The 22246-nt window shown below is 48.6% G+C and overlaps 1 protein-coding gene across 1 annotated transcript in view; it reads right to left on the bottom strand.

Annotated features, from left to right (window-relative positions):
* CASQ2 (calsequestrin 2) overlaps window positions 1-22246 on the bottom strand; it is a 126230-nt gene that overhangs the window by 42996 nt on the left and 60988 nt on the right. Inside the window, exon 8 of the mRNA XM_073551056.1 lies at window positions 14338-14392. Coding sequence (XP_073407157.1) covers window positions 14338-14392 — 55 coding nt within the window. The remainder of the gene's footprint in view (window positions 1-14337; window positions 14393-22246) is intronic.

Here is a 22246-nt window from a genome sequence, read left to right as displayed (position 1 = left end):
AAAGATGTTATAATGGGATTTCCTGTTCCCTCTGGTCTGGATGGCTCTGTCATTAGCCATTCAAGTTGATCGGCATTTACGTGAACATAAAACTACACGGGAGGCGCTGCCACCTTTTGAACAAATGTCTGAACCTATGCAATGTGATGGGGTGTTGTCTATGGCGCAACATCAGGAGTTTAGAAGGCGTAATAAGCTGTGTTTTTTCTGTGGAGACGCCTCTCATACTACTTCTGTCTGCCCTAAAGGAGAGAAACGTTTTGCACACACATTTGCTGTGGGCAGTATACAACCTAAGTTTCTTTTGGCAATTACTCTGATCTGCTCCTTGTCCACGATTTCCACTAAGGCTTTTGTGGATTCAGGAGCAGCTTTGAATCTGATGAATTTGGACTTTGCTAAACTTTGTGGTTTGTCCATGATGCCTCTGCGGACGCCTATTCCTTTGAGGGGTATTGATGCCACTCCTTTGGCGGAGAATAAACGTCAGTTTTGGACCCAGGTGATAATGCGAGTTGCCGCAGACCACAAAGAAAATTGTGAATTTTTAGTGCTGCATAATTTGTATGATTCTATTGTTCTGGGTTTCCCCTGGCTGCAAACTCATAACCCAGTTTTGGATTGGAAATCTGTGTCTGTGGGGAGTTGGGGTTGTCAGTGTGTTCTTAGGGACGCTCCTGTGTTCTCCACCTCTCCTCAGTCTCATGATATTCCTGATTATCTGGCCGATTTTTCTGATATATTTAGTGAGAGTAAGTCTGCGTCTTTGCCCCCTCGTAGGAGTTATGACTGTGCAATTGAGTTGATGCCTGGGTGTAAATTTCCCAAGGGTCGGCTTTTCAACTTATCTGTACCAGAACATGATGCTATGCGATCCTATATTAAGGAGTCGTTGGAGAAGGGTCATATTAGACCATCCTCATCACCTTTAGGTGCTGGGTTTTTTTGTGGCCAAGAAAGATGGTTCATTAAGACCGTGTATTGATTATCGTTCCCTTAACAAGATGACGGGTAAATATCAGTACCTGTTACCACTGATGTCTGATTTATTCTCCAGAGTTAAGAGTGCCTGCTGGTTTACTAAGCTTGACCTCAGGGGGGGCGTATAAATCTTATTCGCATCAAGCATGGGGATGAACGGAAGACGGCGTTTAATACTCCGGACGGACATTTTGAGTACCTGGTGATGCCTTTTGGGCTCTCTAATGCCCCTTCTGTCTTCCAGTCCTTTATGAATGATATTTTCCGAGACTTTGTGGATAAGTTTTTGATCATCTATCTGGATGATATTTTGATCTTTTCTAGTGATTGGGATTCCCATGTGGAACATGTCCGGACTGTGTTCCGGATTTTGAGGGAGAATTCCCTGTTTGTTAAGGGATCGAAATGTCTCTTTGGTGTACAGAGGATTTCATTTTTGGGATTTATCTTATCTCCATCGACTATTGAAATGGACCCGGCCAAGGTACAGGCCATTTATGATTGGGTTGAGCCTACTTCTTTGAAGGCTCTTCAGAAGTTTTTGGGTTTTGCTAATTTCTATCGTAAATTTATAGGTAATTTTTCTAGTATTGTCAAACCACTGACTGATCTGACCAAGAAGGAAGCTGATGTGCTGAATTGGTCTCCTGAGGCTGTCTCAGCATTTCAGGAGCTTAAGCGGAGATTTACTTCAGCTCCAGTTTTACGGCAACCTGATGTCTCACTCCCATTTCAGGTGGAGGTAGATGCTTCTGAGATTGGTGCAGGAGCTGTTTTGTCCCAAAAAGACCCTGTGACTTCTAAGATGGATCCTTGTGCCTTCTTTTCTCGAAAGTTCTCCCCATCTGAACGCAACTATGACGTGGGGAATCGGGAATTGTTGGCCATGAAATGGGCATTTGAGGAGTGGAGACATTGGTTGGAGGGAGCTAGACATCAATTTGTGGTCCTCACCGATCACAAGAATCTGACTTATCTGGAGTCGGCCAAACGCTTGAATCCTAGACAGGCTAGATGGGTCTTGTTTTTCACACGTTTTAATTTTGTGGTCTCTTTTCTTCCGGGCACTAAGAATGTTAAGGCAGACGCCCTTTCTAGGAGTTTCTTTGCTGATTCTCTTAATGTGACCGAACCTACTACCATCCTAGGTGAGGGGGTAGTTCTTTCTGCCATTTCGCCTGATTTGAGACGCGCCCTGGAGGAATTTCAGGAGGATAAACCTGAGCGTTGCTCTATGGGAAGATTGTATGTTCCTGACCAGTGGAGAAAGAGAGTGATGTCTGAAGTCCATTGCTCCGCATTGGCTGGTCATCCAGGTGTTTTTGGTACCAGAGATTTGGTGAGTCGGTCGTTTTGGTGGCCTGCCTTATCTCGTGATGTCAGGAATTTTGTACAGTCCTGTGGGACTTGATCTCGGTCTAAACCCTGTTCTCGTTCTAGTGGGTTGCTGATGCCCCTGCCGGTGCCCAAGAGGCCATGGACCCATATCTCAATGGATTTTTATTTCCGATCTTCCTGTCTCTCAGAGAATGACTGTTATCTGGGTAATTTGTGATAGATTTTCGAAGATGGTCCTGTCATGGGAAGCCTTGGTAACTTTAGGCTAAAACCCTGGGGCCCCTGCGGTGTCCCTCAGACTAGGGGAAACCCTGTCTGTCCCTCAACCCAGGATTTACACTGAAGGTGTGCCTGCCTGGGCCTCCACCCTGTCCCTGTCTCCTGTCCAGCCCTAAGCTGAACCCACCACCCTCCACCCAGTTAGGAGACCAGACACCAGACCCCACAAATACGTATGGACAGGGGTAAAGGAAATACCAAACCGCGTACACACAGGGGAATACAATAATGTGCAAGGGCAACCAAATAATACCACACAGGGAGACAAATGGCAACAACAGAATATACTACACCAGAAACAGTATGCTCCTTAGACCACCACTCCAGACCGGTATCGCTAGCACAAGGCAAGAGCTATAGTCGGCGACGCCCATAGTCACGCAGGACAATTTAAAGACAGTGGGCGTGGCTAAGACCTCAGCCAGAATGACAACCTGGTTAACCCAATCCAAGCCGGATCAGAGGACCAACCAGTGCCGCTGAGAACAAAGTGGTAGGATGGGGTATTACCGCTGTCTGCCGGACACCCTGGTGCGAACAGTGTCCGACATGACAGTACCCCGCCTTCTACGAGAGACCCCAGGAACCTCACAATGTCGAGGACCCGGCTTGTCCGGATGACGGCGATGAAACATTGTAACCAGTCGGTCCGCATGTATGTCCGAAGCCGGCACCAAGTCCTCTCCTCCAGACCATAGCCACGCCAGTGGACCAGGTACTGTAGAGTGCGACGCACTACCCGAGAGTCAACCACCTTGGACACCTCAAACTCCAATGTGCCATCCACCAAGACGGGAGGTGGTGGCACGGGCGAAACATCAACCGCACCCACGGCCTTCTTAAGTAACGCCCTGTGAAACACATTATGTATCTTGTATACGGCAGGTAACTCCAAACGAAATGCCACAGGGTTGATAATTGCGGAGATCTTAAATGGACCTATGAACCTGGGACCCAACTTAAGCGATGGTATTTTGAGTTTGATGTTCCTTGTAGACAACCACACCCAATCACCCACACACAGGTCCGGACCTGGCACACGTCTACCGTCAGCCACACGTTTGTACCTAGAACCTACATTCAGCAAGCGCTGCTTTACTCTCCTCCAAACGGATGACAATTGTGCTCCCAACTGGTCCTCCTCAGGGACGCCTGCCGAGCACCCTTGGCGCAAGGTACAGAATTGGGGATGTTGACCATAAACACAAAAGAAGGGAGATTCCCCAGACGATTCCTGACAATGATTGTTTATCGCGAATTCAGCCAGAGGAAGAAACAACGACCACTCCTCCTGATTGTCAGACACAAAACAGCGTAAGTATTGTTCCAGGTTTTGGTTCTTACGCTCAGTCTGCCCATTCGACTGCGGATGGAAAGCCGATGAATGAGACAATTTAATCCCTAGGCGTGAACAAAAAGCTCTCCAAAATTTTGCCACAAATTGTGTACCTCTATCAGATACAATGTCAGACGGGACACCATGAAGTCTGACCACCTCGCGAATAAATACCTGAGCAGGGGTCTTCGCATTGGGCAAAGATGGCAAAGCAACGAAATGCGACATTTTAGAGAACCGATCAACTATTACCAGAATGACCGTGTTCCCAGCCGAGGAGGGCAAATCAGTAATGAAATCCATGGAAAAATCAGTCCATGGCTTACTGGGCACACAGAGAGGATGCAACGTGCCAGCAGGACGGGAGCGTGGTGTCTTGGCCCGTGCGCACGTGGTACAGGCTGACACATATGAGGCCACTTCCTGCCGGATTTTGGGCCACCAAAAACGACGTGATACAAGTTCCCGAGTGCCCTTAACCCCTGGGTGACCCGCCAGGACAGTATCGTGATGTTCCCCTAACACCTTTAAGCGTAGGTGTAGTGGCACAAACGATTTATTAGGAGGCAGAACCGGCGGTACCTCCTCCTGAGCCTCAGCAATCTCTGCCTCAACTTCTGTCGTGAGAGCCGAGACCACAACACCCTTTTGGAGGATAGGCACCGGATCCTCACGTGGCTCTCCACCCGGGAAACATCTGGACAAGGCGTCCGCCTTAATATTCTTAGAACCTGGTCGGTATGTCACAAAAAAATTGAATCGGGTGAAGAATAACGCCCAGCGAGCCTGTCTGGGGGACAGGCGTTTTAGCAGACTCTAAATAAAGCAGATTTTTATGGTCTGTTATAACAGTAATCTGATGGACAGCCCCCTCCAAGAAGTGTCGCCATTCCTCAAATGCCAACTTGATGGCCAACAATTCCCTGTTACCAATATCGTAATTACGCTCGGCAGGCGACAGCTTCTTGGAGAAGTAGGCACACGGATGCAATTTGCCCAAGGATGGACCCTGAGACAGTACCGCCCCCACTCCAACTTCAGATGCATCCACCTCCACGGTAAATGGTAGGGAGACATCAGGCTGAACCAGGATGGGAGCTGAAGCAAAACTGTTTTTCATGAATTTAAACGCGCGCACAGCAGCCTCAGACCAGTCAGAAAAATTGGTACCTTTTTTAGTCATGTCGGTGAGCGGTTTAGCAATCATAGAAAAATTCTTAATAAATTTCCTATAATAGTTGGAAAAGCCCAGGAATCGCTGAAGAGCCTTGAGATTATCAGGGCGATCCCACTGCAGCACCGCTTGCACCTTAGCGGTGTCCATTTTAAACCCTGAGGCGGAAATTACATAACCCAAAAAAGGTAATTCTTGGACGACAAATACACATTTCTCAAGCTTGGCATAGAGCTTGTTTTCCCTGAGCAACTGCAACACCTGCCTAACATGCTCTATGTGTGCATCACGGTCGCGTGAGTAAATAAGAATGTCATCAAGGTATGTAATAACAAATTTCCCCAAGGGATGAGAAAAGACATCATTTATGAAATGTTGAAATACTGCTGGCGCGCTCGTCAACCCAAATGGCATCACCAAATTCTCAAAATGACCCTCAGGGGTATTAAATGCCGTCTTCCATTCATTCCCTTGACGGACTCTTATGAGATTGTACGCCCCCCTGAGGTCAAGCTTGGAAAACCATTTGGCACCAGACACCTGGTTGAACAAATCAGGTATCAGTGGCATCGGGTAGGGGTCACGAACCGTAATCTGGTTGAGTTCCCTGAAATCCAGACACGGGCGTAATCCACCATCTTTCTTCTTGACAAAGAAGAACCCCGCCGCCAATGGAGATGATGAAGGCCTGATGTGCCCTTTGCTTAGACTTTCTGCAATGTATTCTTTGAGAGCTTGCCTCTCAGGACCTGAGATATTAAACATCCTGGCTTTCGGTAACTTAGCTCCCGGTTTTAATCTAATAGCACAGTCATAGGGTCGGTGCGGTGGCAGCTCTGAACAACCTCTTTCAGAAAATACATCAGTAAAGTCCAGCAGTGGCTCCGGGATGCTGGGAGTCACAGCGGAGATACACGTGGCCAGACAACTCTCCTGGCAGTATCTGCTCCACTGAATTATGTCCTGGGTTTTCCAATCAATCATCAATTGTGCATAGACAACCATGGAAACCCCAGAGCTACCTGAGCAGGTAAATTACTGAGCACCTTACATGTTACCCGCTCAGAGTGTAAGACCCCAATGTGGAGTTTTACATCAGCCACAAACTCTTTAATCTCCCCTTGTGAGAGAGGGGAGGCATTGATGGTAACCACCCGGATAGGATTAGGCAGCGTCTCCACCTTAAATCCCGCTGTACGCGCAAACTTTTCATCAATGAGATTAGCGGCTGAACCACTATCTACAAACACAGTAATCGACAGCTCTTGGCCCCCGATTACTACCTTGCCAGGGAGCATACACTGGGAGACCACCACGGAGGATATGCAAAGGCTCAGACTAGACTCCTTCAAACCCTCTGAGCCTAGCAGTTTTTCCGCCGGCACGTCCTTCTTAGGTACCAGGGGGCATGCATTAATAAAATGTCCTTTTTTTCCACAAAGAAAACAAACCCCTTGCTTTCTGGGTAGGAGACATTTATGCTTGTTATTATGTGCATGTGATATACCAGCGATCTGCATAGGTTCCACGGATTCACCTGAGGCAACCTCACCAGAGACTGCCCCCCCCCACAGGCAATGTCTCCTGCGACCTCTGACGAAAGCGGCGATCAATGCTTACTACAAGCACCATAGCAGCCTCCAGAGAAGCGGGAGTCTCATACATTAGCAGAGCTTGTTTAACCCTTCCAGAAACCCCATGCAAAAATTGACTCCTTAGTGCAGGGTCATTCCATTGCGTGTCCACAGCCCAGCGACGAAATTCAGTACAGTAATCCTCCGCCAGTCGCTCACCCTGGAGTAGAGAGCGTATTTTAGATTCTGCTAACGCCAGTCTGTCAGGATCGTCATAGATTAAACCCAGAGCAGAAAAAAAAGAGAGTCTATGGACTCAAATGCAGGTGAATCAGAAGGTAGTGAAAACGCCCATGCTTGTGGGTCACCACTCAGCAAGGAAATTACCTATCCCACATGCTGAGCCTCATTTCCTGAGGAGAGAGGACGCATACGAAAATACAATTTGCAGGATTCACGAAATACAATGAACTTACAGCGATCACCAGAAAATCGTTCAGGGAGAGGTAACTTGGGTTCAGCTGCCCTGACTGCTGCCTCAGTTTGCACAGCAGGAACTGACAGGCCTTGTTGCTGGACCGCCCCCCTCAGTTCAGTGACCTGTATGGACAGAGCCTCCAGCTGCTTAGTAATGGAGACTATGGGATCCATGGTAAATAACCCCTCTTTTTTTTTTTTTTGGGCCGACTATAATGTCATGGGAAGCCTTGGTAACTTTAGGCTAAAACCCCGGGGCCCCTGCGGTGTCCCTCAGACTAGGGGAAACCCTGTCTGTCCCTCAACCCAGGGTTTACACTGAAGGTGTGCCTGCCTGGGCCTCCACCCTGTCCTTGTCTCCTGTCCAGCCCTAAGCTGAACCCACCACCCTCCACCCAGTGAGGAGACCAAGCACCAGACCCCACAAATAAGTATGGACAGGGATAACGGAAATGCACCACACCGCGTACACACAGGGGAATACAGTAATGTGCAAGGGCGACCAAATAATACAACACAGGGAGGCAAAATGGCAACAATGGAATATACTACACAAGCAACCGTATGCTCCTTAGACCACCACTCCAGACCGGTATCGCTAGCACAAGGCAAGAGCTATAGTCGGCGACGCCCATAGTCACGCAGGACAATTTAAAGACAGTGGGCGTGGCTAAGACCTCAGCCAGAATGACAACCTGGTTAACCCAATCCAAGCCGGATCAGAGGACCAACCAGCGCCACTGAGAACAAAGTGGTAGGATGGGGTATTACCGCTGTCTGCCGGACACCCTGGTGCGAACAGTGTCCGACATGACAGGTCCATCTTGTACCACTCCCAAAGTTGCCATCTTCCGCTGAGTTGGTACCCTTGTTTTTACAACAGGTGGTTCGGTTACACTGGATTCCTGAGAACATTATGTCCGATAGAGGGGTCCAGTTTGTTTCCAGATTTTGGAAAGCCTTTTGTTCATTCTGGGAATTCAGTTGTCCTTCTCCTCCGCGTTTCATCCCCAGACCAATGGGCAGACTGAGAGAACAAACCAGACCCTGGAGTCTTATTTAAGATGTTTTATATCTGCTGATCAAGATGATTGGGTCTCATTTTTGCCCTTGGCCGAATTTGTGCTGAACAATAGAGCTAGTTCTGCCACCTTGATGTCACCCTTTTTCTGTAATTTTGGGTTTCATCCTCGATTCTCTTTAGGGCAAGTGGAATCTTCGTCCTAACCAGGTGTGGACACTGTGGTTGTGAGAATGCAGCAGATATGGGACCAAGTGGTGGATAAATTGTCACTCTCTCAGGAAAAGGCCCAGCGTTTTTCCAACCGGCATAAGACCATTGGTCCCCGGTTTAAAGTGGGTGATATGGTTTGGTTGTCGTCTAAGAATATTCCTATGAAGGTTGCATCTCCAAAATTTAAGCCAAGATTCATTGGACCTTATAGGATTTTGGAGATTCTTAATCCTGTTTATTTTCGATTGGCTCTTCCAGTTACATTCAAAATCCATAACGTATTTCACAAATCACTGTTGAAGAGGTTTGTTGAGCCAGTAGTTCCTGTGGCGGCACCTCCTGACCCTGTATTGGTTAAAGGCAATGTGGAATATGAGGTAGAGAAAATATTGGATTCTCGTTTGGTTAGACGGAGACTCCAGTATTTGGTCAAATGGAAGGGTTATGGCCAGGAGGATAATTCTTGGGTCTCTGCCTCTGATATTCATGCCAATAGATTGGTTCGTGCTTTTCACCGGGCCCATCCTGATCGGCCTCGTGGCATGGATGAGGGTTCGGTGACCCCTCCTCAAGGGGGGGTACTGTTATGAGCTCATTTTCTGCTCCACCAGTTGAGAGTTCTCCTTCCGTTCTCCCTCTGGTGGTGACAGGAGGTAGTGAGGTTGGTTTAATTGGTAGTGATCTGCAACCTGGTGAGGAGGATAACGATTGGATCTCTGGAGTATCAGACTGGATATAAGACAGCTGACGCCCTATCCTGGTGCTGGTGATTCAGTCTGCTTCTCAGGTCTTGGACTCAGCTCTGTTCCAGTCTTCTCAAGTTAAGTTTGTTTTTGCTAATGTTCACACTTGCTCTTGTTGGTCAATTCAGTTTTTTGTCCCTTATTAGATTGGCCTCTTTTTGCTCTGTCTCAGAATATTTCAGAGTGCTCAGATAGTGGGAGAAGTCTAGTGACTTCAGGGTTAATTTTGCTATCAGATGTGTTGGACATTATTTTTGGTAGGGTGTTTGGAAGATTGCAGACAGTGTCTTTCCTTTCCTGTCCTTTCTAGTTAGTTTGGCCCCATCGTTTGCTCACCCTATTTTCCTGCCTTTATATGTGTTTTCATCTTGTTTCACCATCAATACATGTGGGGGGCTGTCTTTCCTTTGGGGTCTGCTCTGGGGCAGTTAGTTTTCCTCTTTTCCTGCTTTAGGCTTATTTAGCTCTCCGGTTGTGACGAGGCGTCTAGAACCAACGTAGGAATGCTCCACGACTGCTGCTAGTTGCGTGGTTAGAATCAGGGATCTGCAGTCTGCATAGTTACCAACCTCTCTGGTTGTCTGAGACTTAGCTTGTGTTATTTTTTTTCCTCGGCGACCCATTCATAACAGGAGAGCTGCTCAGGGCTATTTTCAAAGCCCTAAAGGCCAACTCATAGTCGTTTGTCCAATCAACTGTATGGGGTAGCTTTTTCTTGGTTAGGTTCAAGGGCTTCGCAAAGCTACTATAGTTTTGTACAAAGCGCCTATAGTACCCTGCGGTGCCCAGGAAGGACATCACCTGCTTCTTGGTCCTGGGGGTGGGCCAGGACGTGATAGCGTCCACTTTCCCAGGCTCTGGCCTCATAGAACCCCCGCCTACCCGGTGCCCCTGTTAGTGGACTTCGCTCATGCCCATCTGGCACTTTCCCGGCTTAATGGTCAGGCCTGCTTGGTGGATGCGCACGAGCACCTCCTGGAGAAGCTAAAGGTGATCCTCCTAGGTGGAACTGAAGACAGAAATGTCGTCCAGGTACGCCACAGTGCACCTCTTCAGTCCCTGAATCAGGTGGTTGACCATCCGCTGTAATGTGTCAGGGGCATTTTTCATGCCAAAAGGCATGACCGTGGACTCGTGTAGTCCGAAGGGGGTGATAAAGGCGGACTTCTCCTGTACCTCGGGGCTCCGGAGAATCTGCTAATATCCCCGACCAGCTAACCGCTCAAGCAGCTCCTTGATGCGTGGCATTGGGTGCACATCGGAGGCTGTTATGGCGTTGAACCCCTGTAGTCCACACAAAACCAGGTGGATCCTTCTTTGGCATCAGGACTATAGGCGAGGCCAACGCACTCTTGGACCACTTATTCACCTCCAGCTGCAACATCTCATTGATCACCAGTCGCATGTCTTGTGGCTCCCGGTCCATCCCAAACTGTCACACCTCAGCCAGACAAAGATGTAGGAACTGGTTTTTTTTATCATCTGGACCTTGAGCTGCTCAAAGGTGATCACTGACAGTCCTTAGATCCACTGGTCAAAGCGGGTTCTGAGTCCATGCACCACATCACTGTAGCTGTCGAGTGGGCCATGTTGAAGGTTCCGGAACTTTTTACGGTAAACCTCAGGAGTCAGTTAGTACTTCTTTATCAGGGCCTGATTAATGGCTGCATAGTTTCCATCTTGGTCTTGAGGGAGAGAAGAAAATGCATCCAGAGCTTTTCCTTTGAGCCCTGGGGTTAAATATCGGGCCCATTGGGTGTCAGGCAGTTGGTACTGTCTGCAGGCTTTTTCAAATCCCCGCAGAAAAATGTCCAAGTCCCCGTCCTTTTCCTTCACTGGAAAGTGCTCTGGCCGGGGTTTAGGAGTTGTTGCATTATTGGACTCCCAGCTCCGTGTGGTAGATGGTACTCCCCGAGTTGGGCCATCTGCAGTTCATGGTCTCTCTGAGCTTGGGCCTCCCATTCAGCTCTCTTGGCCTCTAGCTCTTGGAACTGCAGGATCAGCTTCAGACATTCCTCACGATCATCTGCGTGGAGTTGTTCCAAGGCCACACTACTCTGGTTGCGAGTAGGGCTGGCATTCACCAGTTGGACCTCCGCAGCAGCACCGCCTGCGCTTGGGCTGGCTTCTGCCTCTGCTGGGCTTTGGGAACGGTCTTGATCTCCTTCAAGTTGCACCAGTTCCGCGACCATTTGGCCTTTGGTTTTGCCCATGGGGTCAATCTGCTTCGATGTGCAAAGGGCTATGAGAGTGTCCTTGGACTGCTGCTTATGCGAGGCCTCTCCCAGCGTAACCATAATTGCCAAATAAAAGATAGGACTGAAAAACAAAGAGAAGGGAAGGGGGTAACTGCTATACACACAGTATTGTCTCAGCAGTAATAAACACTGAGTTCGTTCTCCAAAATGTTTTGTACAGGGTCATCGAAAGAACTGTGCTAGATTTTAGTGAGAGTATTAATTGTTCAAACGAGATCACTAATGCTCTATAATCCCACTGCTCTGATACCAATATGTCAGGGATTTATTTGTCTATCCCACTCTCAGTTCCGGTTTGGAACTTGCAACTCTCTGGCACCCCTTACCCTCAGGTCTGTCAGCCAACTACACCTAGGATAAGTAGTCGCCAGAAAGGCTGCCTTGCCGTGTACTGGCTATTGGGCACTCTGCAGTGAGGGCGGTATGTATATCGCCAGTCTCAGGCCGGAAATACACACATAAACCGCTGTTTCCGTCACTGCCAGGGTCTCCCAAATCCCCCAGCACATTTTGCTGCCACCATCTCCTCGTTTGACATTAAAACCAATATCGGGTCAGGAGCCCACTCACCAGATAGCGTAGCTTAGCGTGGAGGACGTGACGGTTCGTTCATAGAGCAAGGAAAACAAAACTAGTAACTTTTATAGATTTACTCTGGAAAATATAGGCAGTGTTTACAAATATACATATATATTACAAAAAGAGACAAAATACGATATATACAACACTTACAAATAAAAGAGGATTAAAATAAGAACTTACTACAACTCAGTCACTGGTATGACGTGTTGATGAGGGGAGGGGAGTTCCCAAGCACAAAGATTCAGTCCACAGCATGGATGGTAGATAGCTGTCTTCCCCAGGTCTGAACACACTCCTGATTGAGTATCTGAGCTTTATACTTTTGACCAAAACCAAGGGACTCCCCCCTTGCTGACCTCACTTGGTGGGCTGGGCCCGCCCCTTTTGGAAAGGTATTAAAAACTTCTAGTTGCCATAATTCCGGCTGGAGAGCTCACAGAGTGACAACAGGGGCATCATATGTTCGGATAGGAATTTATCTTTCTTTAGATACCAAACATCATATGTCTATGTATTACTGGGTAAATGGATAAAATGAAAGCGGTCTCAATGGAGTGCTGGCGTGAGCCACACCAGTGGGGAGGACAGGAGATGGCAAGCCCAAGGCAGCACCAGCCACAGACCCTCGCTGAGGGACAGTAACTGTAGAGCAATGAACCGCGGTCAGGAGGGCGCCAAGGACAAGCGGGGAATCTGTTTAATGTCTTTATTCCACAACGCGTTTCAACAGCAGGACGCTGTCTTCCTCAGGTGGGTGATCTACATATATGTATTCCTGGGAGGCATATACCCTTTTCTCGGTTTTTGGTGGATGCAGAAGTCGCAAAACGCTGCTGCGTATAGCTTTAATTATGCTGATCCCGAAAATATAGGTTTCCTCTCTCGGCTTATTGTGTGTTATTAAATTCGATCTGAAATAAAGAAAGGATCTTGTGGCTGGAAAACTTTACTTCCTGCGTGAGCCCGGAGACCATGATCTCACATTACCCAAAGCTCATTCACCTGAACGGAGGGGCGAGTGGACATTCCACCAGGGGAAGGAGAGAGGGGCTGGAAGCTGCGTGGGGGGATGCAGCGTGAGAAGCTCAGTGTTACACTGCAAAAACCTAATGAGGGTGGGGCAGCATGTCATTCACAAACCAAGGAGGTGCAGCGGCAGCTCTGGATGGACGCTTCGATTATTTACGCGAGAACACTAAAACCCAATAAGCCTTTTCCTGTCTCTCTGCCTATGCAGAAATGCAAAATACACATCCTCCTGCTGGCACCTGGGCATGAAGAGGATTCCATGCATGTTAATTAATATGGTTCACATTCCTTTGTACATTGCATTTTACATAAAGGCAGCTTGGAGTGCTAGCTCCTATTTCCTTATGGCAAGTGGGCGAGGAAAGAAAAATTGAGGGAGGGGGATATCAGTGACTTCAAGGATTTCTAATATTTTCTATGACATCGATCATCACCACCACCATTATCCCATCCATTACAACCACCACTATCCTGATCATCACCACCACCACTATCTCGATCGTCATCAACATCACTATCCCGATCATCACCACAACTATTCCCGATTATCATCACCACTATCTCGATCAGCACCACCTCCATAATCTCAATCAACACTACCACTATCTCATTCATCACCCACCATCACTACTATCGCATTAATCACCACCACCACTATCCAGATGATCATCACCACAATTATGATCACCATTACCACCACTATCTCAATCATCACCATCCCTATCCCGATCATCATTACCACCACTTTCTCGGTTGTCATTACCACCACTATCCCGATCGTCATTGCCATCACTATCTAAATCACCATCAACAATATCCCAGCCATCACAACTACTACTATCCTGATCATCACAACCATCACTATCTCGATCATCACCACAACCATTATCCTGATCATCCCCACCACTATCTCGATCATCATCACCACCAATATCGTGATCATCACAACCACTACCATACCGATCATCACAACCACCACAGTACTGATCATCACCACGACCACTATCCCAATCATCATCACCATCACTGTCCCAATCATCACCACGACCACTATCCCAATCATCATCACCATCACCATCACTATCCCAATCATCATCACCATCACTATCCCAATCATCATCACCATCACTATCCCAATCAGCAACATCACTATCCAATTTATCATCACTACTGTCCAGATCATTATCATCACCACTATTCCTGTATCATCACCATCATTTTCCCAGTCATCACCAACCCTACTACTATCATCATTACCACCACCACTGTCTCAGTCATCATTATCATCATCACTACCACCAGCACAGCCACCAGTTTGTAGCAATGTCTCACCTGGATCTTCCTCCTCAGCGAAAGCCACAATATGAATTCCATCCAGATCATCCTCCTGTAATAAACCACAGACAGCAGTGATAGTGAGGGATGATAAAGCGTCATCTCTGCAGTGTGCTCATACTAAAGTGTAGTTTCATAATATAATGGTGCAGTGTGCTGACAGAACTGTGTGATTATATAATAGAATGGTAGAGTTGGAAGGGACCTCCTGGGCCATCTGGTCCAACCCCCTGCTCAAAGCAGGATTCACGACATCATCCCAGACAGATGTCTGTCCAGCCTCTGTTGCAGTATGACTATATAATAGTGCAGTGTGTGGTGATATGATAGTGTAGTGTTATAATAAAATGGTGCAGTGTGCTGATATAATAGTGCAGTGTGCTGATATAATAGTGCAGTGTGCTGATTCTCATTTGCACAAGGAAAGACTAGAAGCAATGGGATGAAACTGAATGGGAGGAGACACAGATTAGATATTAGAAAAAACTTTTTGACAGTTAGAGTGATCAATGAGTGGAACAGGCTGCCACGAGAAGTGTTGAGTTCTCCTTCAATGGAAGTCTTCAAACAGAGGCTGGACAGACATCTGACTGGGATGATTTAGTGACTCCTGCTTTGAGCAGGGGGTTGGACCAGATGTCCCAGGAGGTCCCTTCCAACTCTACGCTTCTAGGATTCTATGATATACCGTAATGGTGCAGTGTGCTTGTCACGATTCCTCTGCTCAGAGTGTCTGGGACTCTGTGATGGACAGCTCTGGCATCCTATCCTGTGCTGGGCGTGCTGAGCTGTCGGTGCTTTGACTGACAGCTCGGTTGACCTATCTGACTGGAAAGTGCAGAGCTTTCCACAGGTGCTCCCCGTTCTTGGTAATTGCCCTGCTATGTAGGTGAGCTGTCTGGCCCAGATCACTGCCAGTCTGAAGCTTGTTCTATGCTTGTGTTCGCTGGTGTATGGTCGCGTCATCCTTACACTGTAAGTTCTGATCTTCTTCTGCTGCTGACCTTTGGACCGTGTTCAGACTACACATTTGTTATTGCCCCTTTGCTTATCCGCTATTTCTCTGGCATTCTGACCCTGGCATGTGACCTGACTTATGACTTCGTACTTTCCCTTTGTTTAGTACATGATCGTTTGGTATTGACCCCGGAACGTCTGACTGCGCTGCTTCACGGCTTAGCCTGGTCACAGTGCTGATATAACAATGTAGTGTTATAATATAATGGTGCAGTGTGCTGAGATAATATTGCAGTGTGATTATAAAATAGTGCAGTGTGCTGCTATAATAGCATAGTGTTACTGTATAATATGATGCAGTAAAACAAAAAACTGAACTGGACTATGAGCTGATATACAATATACAACTGCCGGTAATCACAATGACCCTATTTCCCCATTTAAGAAAAAAAAGGCTTATTAAAAGGTTTAGTAAAATTTGTAATCTTTCTGTAGTTCGGAATAAACCAACCTTGAACTGTGGCGCTCGGTGATGTCTACAGTATAGGATGGCGGGGGCTCCGTGATATCTACAGTGAAGCATGGCGGGGGTTCGGTGATGTTTACAGTGAAGCATGGTGGGGTTTCGGTGACGTCTACAGTGAAGCATGGCGGGGGTTCGGTGATGTCTACAGAAAAGCATGGTGGGGGTTCAGTGATGTCTACAGTGAAGCATGGCGGGGGTTCGGTGATGTTTACAGTGAAGCATGGTGGGGGTTCGGTGACGTCTACAGTGAAATATGGCGGGGAGCTTGGTGATGTCTACAGTCAAGCACAGCGGGGGTTCGGTGATGTCTACAGTGAAGCATGGCGGGGGTTCGGTGATGTTTACAGTGAAGCATGGTGGGGTTTCGGTGACGTCTACAGTGAAGCATGGCGGGGGTTCGGTGATATCTACAGAAAAGCATGGTGGGGGTTCAGTGATGTCTACAGTGAAGCATGGCGGGGGTTCGGTGATGTTTACAGTGAAGCATGGTGGGGGTTCGGTGACGTCTACAGTGAAATATGGCGGGGAGCTTGGTGATGTCTACAGTGAAGCACAGCGGGGGTTCGGTGATGTCTACAGTATAGGATGGCGGGGGCTCGGTGACGTCTACATTGAAATATGGTGGGGGCTCAGTGATGTCTACAGTGAAGCCTGGCGCCGGGGGTTCGGTGATGTTTACAGTGAAGCATGGCGGGGGGCTCGGTGATGTCTACGGTGAAGCATAGCGGGGGTTCGGTGATGTCTACAGTGAAGCATGGCAGGGGTTCGGCGACGTCTATAGTGAAATACGGCGGTGAGTTCGGTGATGTCTACAGTGAAGCATAGCAGGGGTTCGGTGATGTCTACAGTATAGGATGGCGGGGGCTCGGTGACGTCTACATTGAAATATGGCGGGGGGCTCAGTGATGTCTACAGTGAAGCCTGGCGGTGGCTTGCAGGGCCGGACTGGCCATCTGGCAATTCTGGCAAATGCCAGACGGGCCTGTTTGGTCATGGGCTGCCTTGTCTGCTACGTTGTTAACAGTATGGGAATCTTGAGAACACCAATTTTGTTAAGAGTTGTGATGGAGCACAAAGTCGCTGACTCCGTCACTTACCCCAGCAGCCAGAGGTGTCATAAGAAATATTGCCCTTGTAGAAAACCTTCCTTTGCTCCATCCAGGGTAATATTAGTAATATATCCCATCTGGTGCTTGGGGACGGGGACAACATGGGCCTGTGTGATTTCAAATGCCAGGACAGAATTTCAGCCCCAGTCCGTACCTGGTGGCTTGGTAATGATCTCTAGCAGGTTTGCTTCCTTTGACAATGAATACATGCAGTCTATGGAGGACAAGTTATTCAAGCATCAGGAAATGCTAGGAGGACATGTCATGCCTTCTGTGTGCAGCTTAAAGGAAATCTGTCAGTAGGATCACCGCTCCTAACCTGTCTATATGGACATGTAGGTCAAAGGAAGCTGAATAAAATGATACATTGATATCTGTAAACCGATGTCTAATTCCAGATAAATCCACATTTTTCTCAATGTGTAAATGAGCTTTAAAGATTTATGGGTGGGACACATCTCCTTAAGAATTTGCCTTCAAAGCTTAATGTAAATGCCAGGGTCATTACCGGAGTGAGACATGTAATGACTGACAGTTTACTCTATTGATCTGCTGTACATGTCTCACCCTGGTAACAACTAGAGATGAGCAAACATTTTCAAGTTTTGGTTCGGCAAATGTCCCAATGTTGCCCGAAAAATATGTTCGCCGAACGGTTTGTCGAACATACCCGAACCCCGTTGAATTCAATGAGAGGCAAAATCAGACGCATAGACAACTCCTTAAGGAAGGCCAAAAAGCTTCCCAAACAGCTCAAATTAGGGGCAGAAACCAGGAAAAATGGCGTCAATTGATCCCGAGTACAAATAGTATAACTGCACAGCATGGATGCATGGGGCAGGGCCTGGGACAGGGTTTGGACCAGCATTTCTAGCTGAAACATTGATCAGTAACAAGTGGATGAGTGACAGGTGTAGGCCTGGTGCTCTGAGAGGTCTGTCAAATTCAGGCAACACACATGAAGGAGACCCAACCTGGAGTCCAAACATTTCCAAAAAATAGGGACAGACACCAGGAAAAGTGGCATCAATTGACCCACAGTAGAAATATGATAATGGCCCAACAACAGTCAGCCATGGGCCATGCATGAGGTATCAGGGTCTGGGCAGCATTTAGAGCTTGGAATTGAATTTTCAATTAAGACGAGGTGGGTGAGGGAGGAGTGTAGGCTTCCTGTGCTGGAAGCCCTGATACCTCAAGCAACAAGTCAAACTGATTTTTTGCTCAGCCACACTCGCGTGGCATAAATATCCCTTGGTAGAGCACTAATGTTAGAAAAATGTAAGGATAGCAAGACGGCTAGTTCACTGAAAGTAAGTGCAGCCTCTCGGACTGGAAGCCCTGCTGCTACAGGCAAAACACACAAGACCCAACTTGGAGTCTCCACATTTCAAAAAATTATTGTGACACACTACTAAAGTGGCATCAATTTCCACAGAGTAGAAACAGTATAATAGGCCTCTGACACACCTTCCACCACAGGCAGCCCACCAGATGTAGAGACTCAACTTAGAGTTTCCACATTTAAAATAATTGTTTGTAACATTAGCAGCAGTAGCAACAGCAGGCGCAGAGGACACCACAAAGGTGGTACATGTAGGGTTCGAGCAGGCTCACAGGATGCAGTGACGAGACACGAGACTGAATGTGGGGTGAAATAAACTTTTATAAGTTTTAAAGCCGCAAGGGCTAAAACTGCTTAAATCAGACAAAAGGGGAAACACTTATTTGTCCTCGCAGGGACTCGTAAAACAACATTAAAAAAACAAAAAGGGTCCTTATTTTCTCTATAATACACTTAGCCTTCCGGGCGTCGCTCGAGTTCACGACCACTCAGGGGTTGCAGATGTGGCTGCCTTGTAATCCACGACTTCCCGGAAGGACTTGTGCTTGTCCAGCCCCGAAGAGACCAGAACGATGGGGCGCAGCAGGCCCTTAAGAAACTGGACGGTGGGGCGCAACGGGCCCTGTAGTAACCGGAACGATGGGGCACAACAGGCCCTGAAGAAACCGGAACGATGGGGCACAACAGGCCCTGAAGAAACTGGGCGGTGGGGCGCAACGGGCCCTGAAGAAATGGGGTCGGTGGGGCACAACGGGGCCTGAAGAAGCTGGCACGGTGGGGCACAACAGGCCCTGAAGAAATGGGGTCGGTGGGGCACAACGGGCCCTGAAGAAGCTGGCACGGTGGGGCACAACAGGCCCTGAAGAAGTGGGGTCGGTGGGGCACAACGGGCCCTGAAGAAACTGTTCAGGGGGTCAATCTCCCAGGCGTCCGTTTAGAGGCGCTCGTTCCCCAGCCAGGTCATGACGCAGTTTCAAAAAAAGACATAAACGTTAACAAATTCTGCTCAGTGTCCCCTCAGTAACCGGGACGGGCTCTGCGGCCGCCTATAGCGAGGTGACGTCCCCTGAGGTCGGTGATGACGGGGCCGCGGCTGTGGGAGAAGACGGGGGGGCAGTGTCCTGGCCACTGTACCGGATTGCTGTGTCGTCGCAGCGGTCACCTGAGATCCCGGTCCTGTCACACCACGGAGGGAATCAGCGGCCGTCACTTTATCTGAATCTTTGCGGGGGGAAACTCCCGGGGAGAGTCTCTTACGCGTCAACCTTCGGTAAGTCTCAAATTTCCCTTTTTCAATCTCCTGCCTGTCTCTCTTTTCCACACCGTCAGTTGCCACAGTCCTCTCTCTGCCGCACGGCTTCCTCTCTCCTGTCAGGCTCTCTGCCAACTGCCACCTCAGCGCGTCCCCTGCTCCTTTTACCCTCGCCCCGCCCCCTGTTGCCCTGACAACTTCAGTCACATGTCTCCCTTTGTAATCCCCCTGATGTGGTTTCTTCAACAACCCTGATGGTGGTCCCCCTGGTTCTAGCCCAATCACTGTATGGGGGTCCTCCTCCCCACATTCCCCCACCCTGTAAGCTCGCCAGTCCTCGGGCGAGGGTGTTAGTCTATTGAGATTGGTCTGTAAAGGTGTCAATATTTGTTGCCATACGAACTGGTCTTGTTCATACCGTTCGGGGGGTTTGCCGGCTGTTGACCGCTCGGAGCGTCTAAGTTCGACTGGGGTGGAATCTTCTGGGGTGGTGGACGTCGGTGAGCTGCAAGATGCCGGTGGGTTAATTGTGTCAACTGGCTCATTATTGGGTGGAGGGCCCTTGGGAACTGGAGGGAAATCCTCGTCGTCTGAGTCCCAGCATATGGACTCCGGTTCGGATGTCTTCGGGACGGGTTCCAGTTGCTTCGGGTCGGAAGAAATACACAGGCGTAACATATTACGATGCACAATGCGAGTGGGCAGTGTTTCATCCTGCTCGGGCTGTATTTCGTACACAGGTCCTTCTGAATGGATACGGCGTAGTACCCGATAAGGACTCTCTTCCCAACGTGACTCCAGTTTATTCTGGGGGCGTTGATCTAGTACAAGCACACGGTCCCCGCTTTGGAGATGGGGAGGGGAGGTTGTATTCTTCCCGGGGTGTTCCCAGTCTTGAAGTTTGGTATGTACAATTCGGTGAAGAGTTTGCAACCTGTGGCGATGATTTCGGACCCAAGACGACACTCCGGTCCAGGGCCGAGGCTCTTCGGGGTCCAACTCTACCTCCGTGATCCCTTTACCCTCTCGTCCGAACAGCAGGAAATAAGGAGTATAGCCCGTTACTCGATGTACCCGATTATTATAAACCCACACTAATTCAGAAACATATTCAGGCCAACGAGCTTTCTTGTCACTCTCCAGAGTGCGTAGCATTTGAATCAATGTCCGATTAAATCGCTCACAAGCCCCATTCCCTTGCGGGTGATATGGTGTGGTCCGGGATTTATCAATCCCATAAAGATGATGTAGTTCCTCCATAACTTTCCCCAAAAAACATGCTCCCTGGTCGGAATGTATGCGTTGAGGACAGCCGTACACTTGTATAAAATTTCTGCAAATTGCGGAGGCGGCTGACTCCGCGGTCTGGTCTCGAGTAGGGGTGACCACAGCGAATTTAGTGAAATGATCCACCATGACGAGGCAGTGTTCGTATCCCTGGAATGCGGGACCAATGTGCAGATAATCCACCGTCAAGAGCTCCAAGGGTTCTGAAGTCACAATCGTCTGTGTTGCGGCCCTCTGAGCAGGCGGTTTGGCCAATTCACATAAGCGGCAAGTACGACAAACTTCGTCCACAACAGCCGACAAGCGTGGGTGATAAACTTTCTGTTGTAACCATTGCAAAGTCTTTTTGACTCCAAAGTGGGCCCCTTTTTCGTGAGCCTCTCGAGCCAGTTCGTGTAGTTGAGCTCCGGGCGTAACCACCTGCCAAACAGTCGTTGAGGTTGTTTGCGAAGTGATCTTACGGTACAGTAATCCCCTTCGGATAATCAGTCTCTCCCATTGTCGCAGCAGCAGCGACAGGTCTTGGGTCAAAGCTTGTCGTTGAGTGTCAGTGGGTAATTGACCAGCAGCGACCCATTTCCGGAGAAGTCCAACTTCTTCATCTTCTTGTTGCTGTTGTATCCACTTATTACGAGATTGTTCCAGGATGCCCCTGTGGGCCTCTGGGGAAGATACTTTTGCATCAACATTGGTGAGCACGGCAGCGGTAAGAGCGAACGGTATTTCCTCTCCTTCTAATTCTTCGTCTCGATTCTGTCCAGGAGTTGTATGTCGAATCCTAGAGAGAGCATCTGCATGAACATTCTCGGCCCCTCTTTTGTAAATAATCTTGTAATTGTACTTCGCCATTCGGGCCACCCATCGCTGCTCCAAAGCCCCCAACTTGGCGTTTTCCAAATGAGCCAGTGGGTTATTGTCAGTTCGCACTACCACCTCGGAGCCCGCTAGGTACTCTGCGAATCTCTCCGTCATAGCCCACACCACTGCGAGGAGCTCGAGCTTAAAAGAGCTGTAATTGTCAGGGTTACGCTCGGAGTCATGGAGTGAACGGCTTCCATATGCGATCACCCTTTCCCGGCCATCCTGAACTTGTGACAACACAGCTCCTAGCCCGTGAAGACTCCCGTCAGTGTGCAGGATGAACGGCTGAGAAAAATCCGCATAAGCCAACACTGGGGCATCCGAGAGTGCAGCCTTGAGATCTCGGAAGGCCTCTTCCTGAGGGTGTTGCCACTGGATTTTTCGCCCATTGGCCCCAGCGGGAGCCCCCTTCAGCAGGTCATGTAGGGCTCGAGCTCGACATGCAAAATTCTTTACGAAACGACGGTAATATCCAGCTAACCCCAGAAAAGCCCGCACGTCTTTCACCGTCTCGGGGGTAGGCCATTCCTGGATAGCAGCAATCTTCTCCCGGGATGGCCTCACACCTT

The sequence above is a fragment of the Dendrobates tinctorius genome, unplaced genomic scaffold (assembly GCF_039654945.1).
Source record: "Dendrobates tinctorius isolate UK_male_01 unplaced genomic scaffold, ASM3965494v1 ptg000172l, whole genome shotgun sequence".
Taxonomy (NCBI): domain Eukaryota; kingdom Metazoa; phylum Chordata; class Amphibia; order Anura; family Dendrobatidae; genus Dendrobates; species Dendrobates tinctorius.
This window is presented reverse-complemented; position numbering and strand designations above follow the sequence as displayed.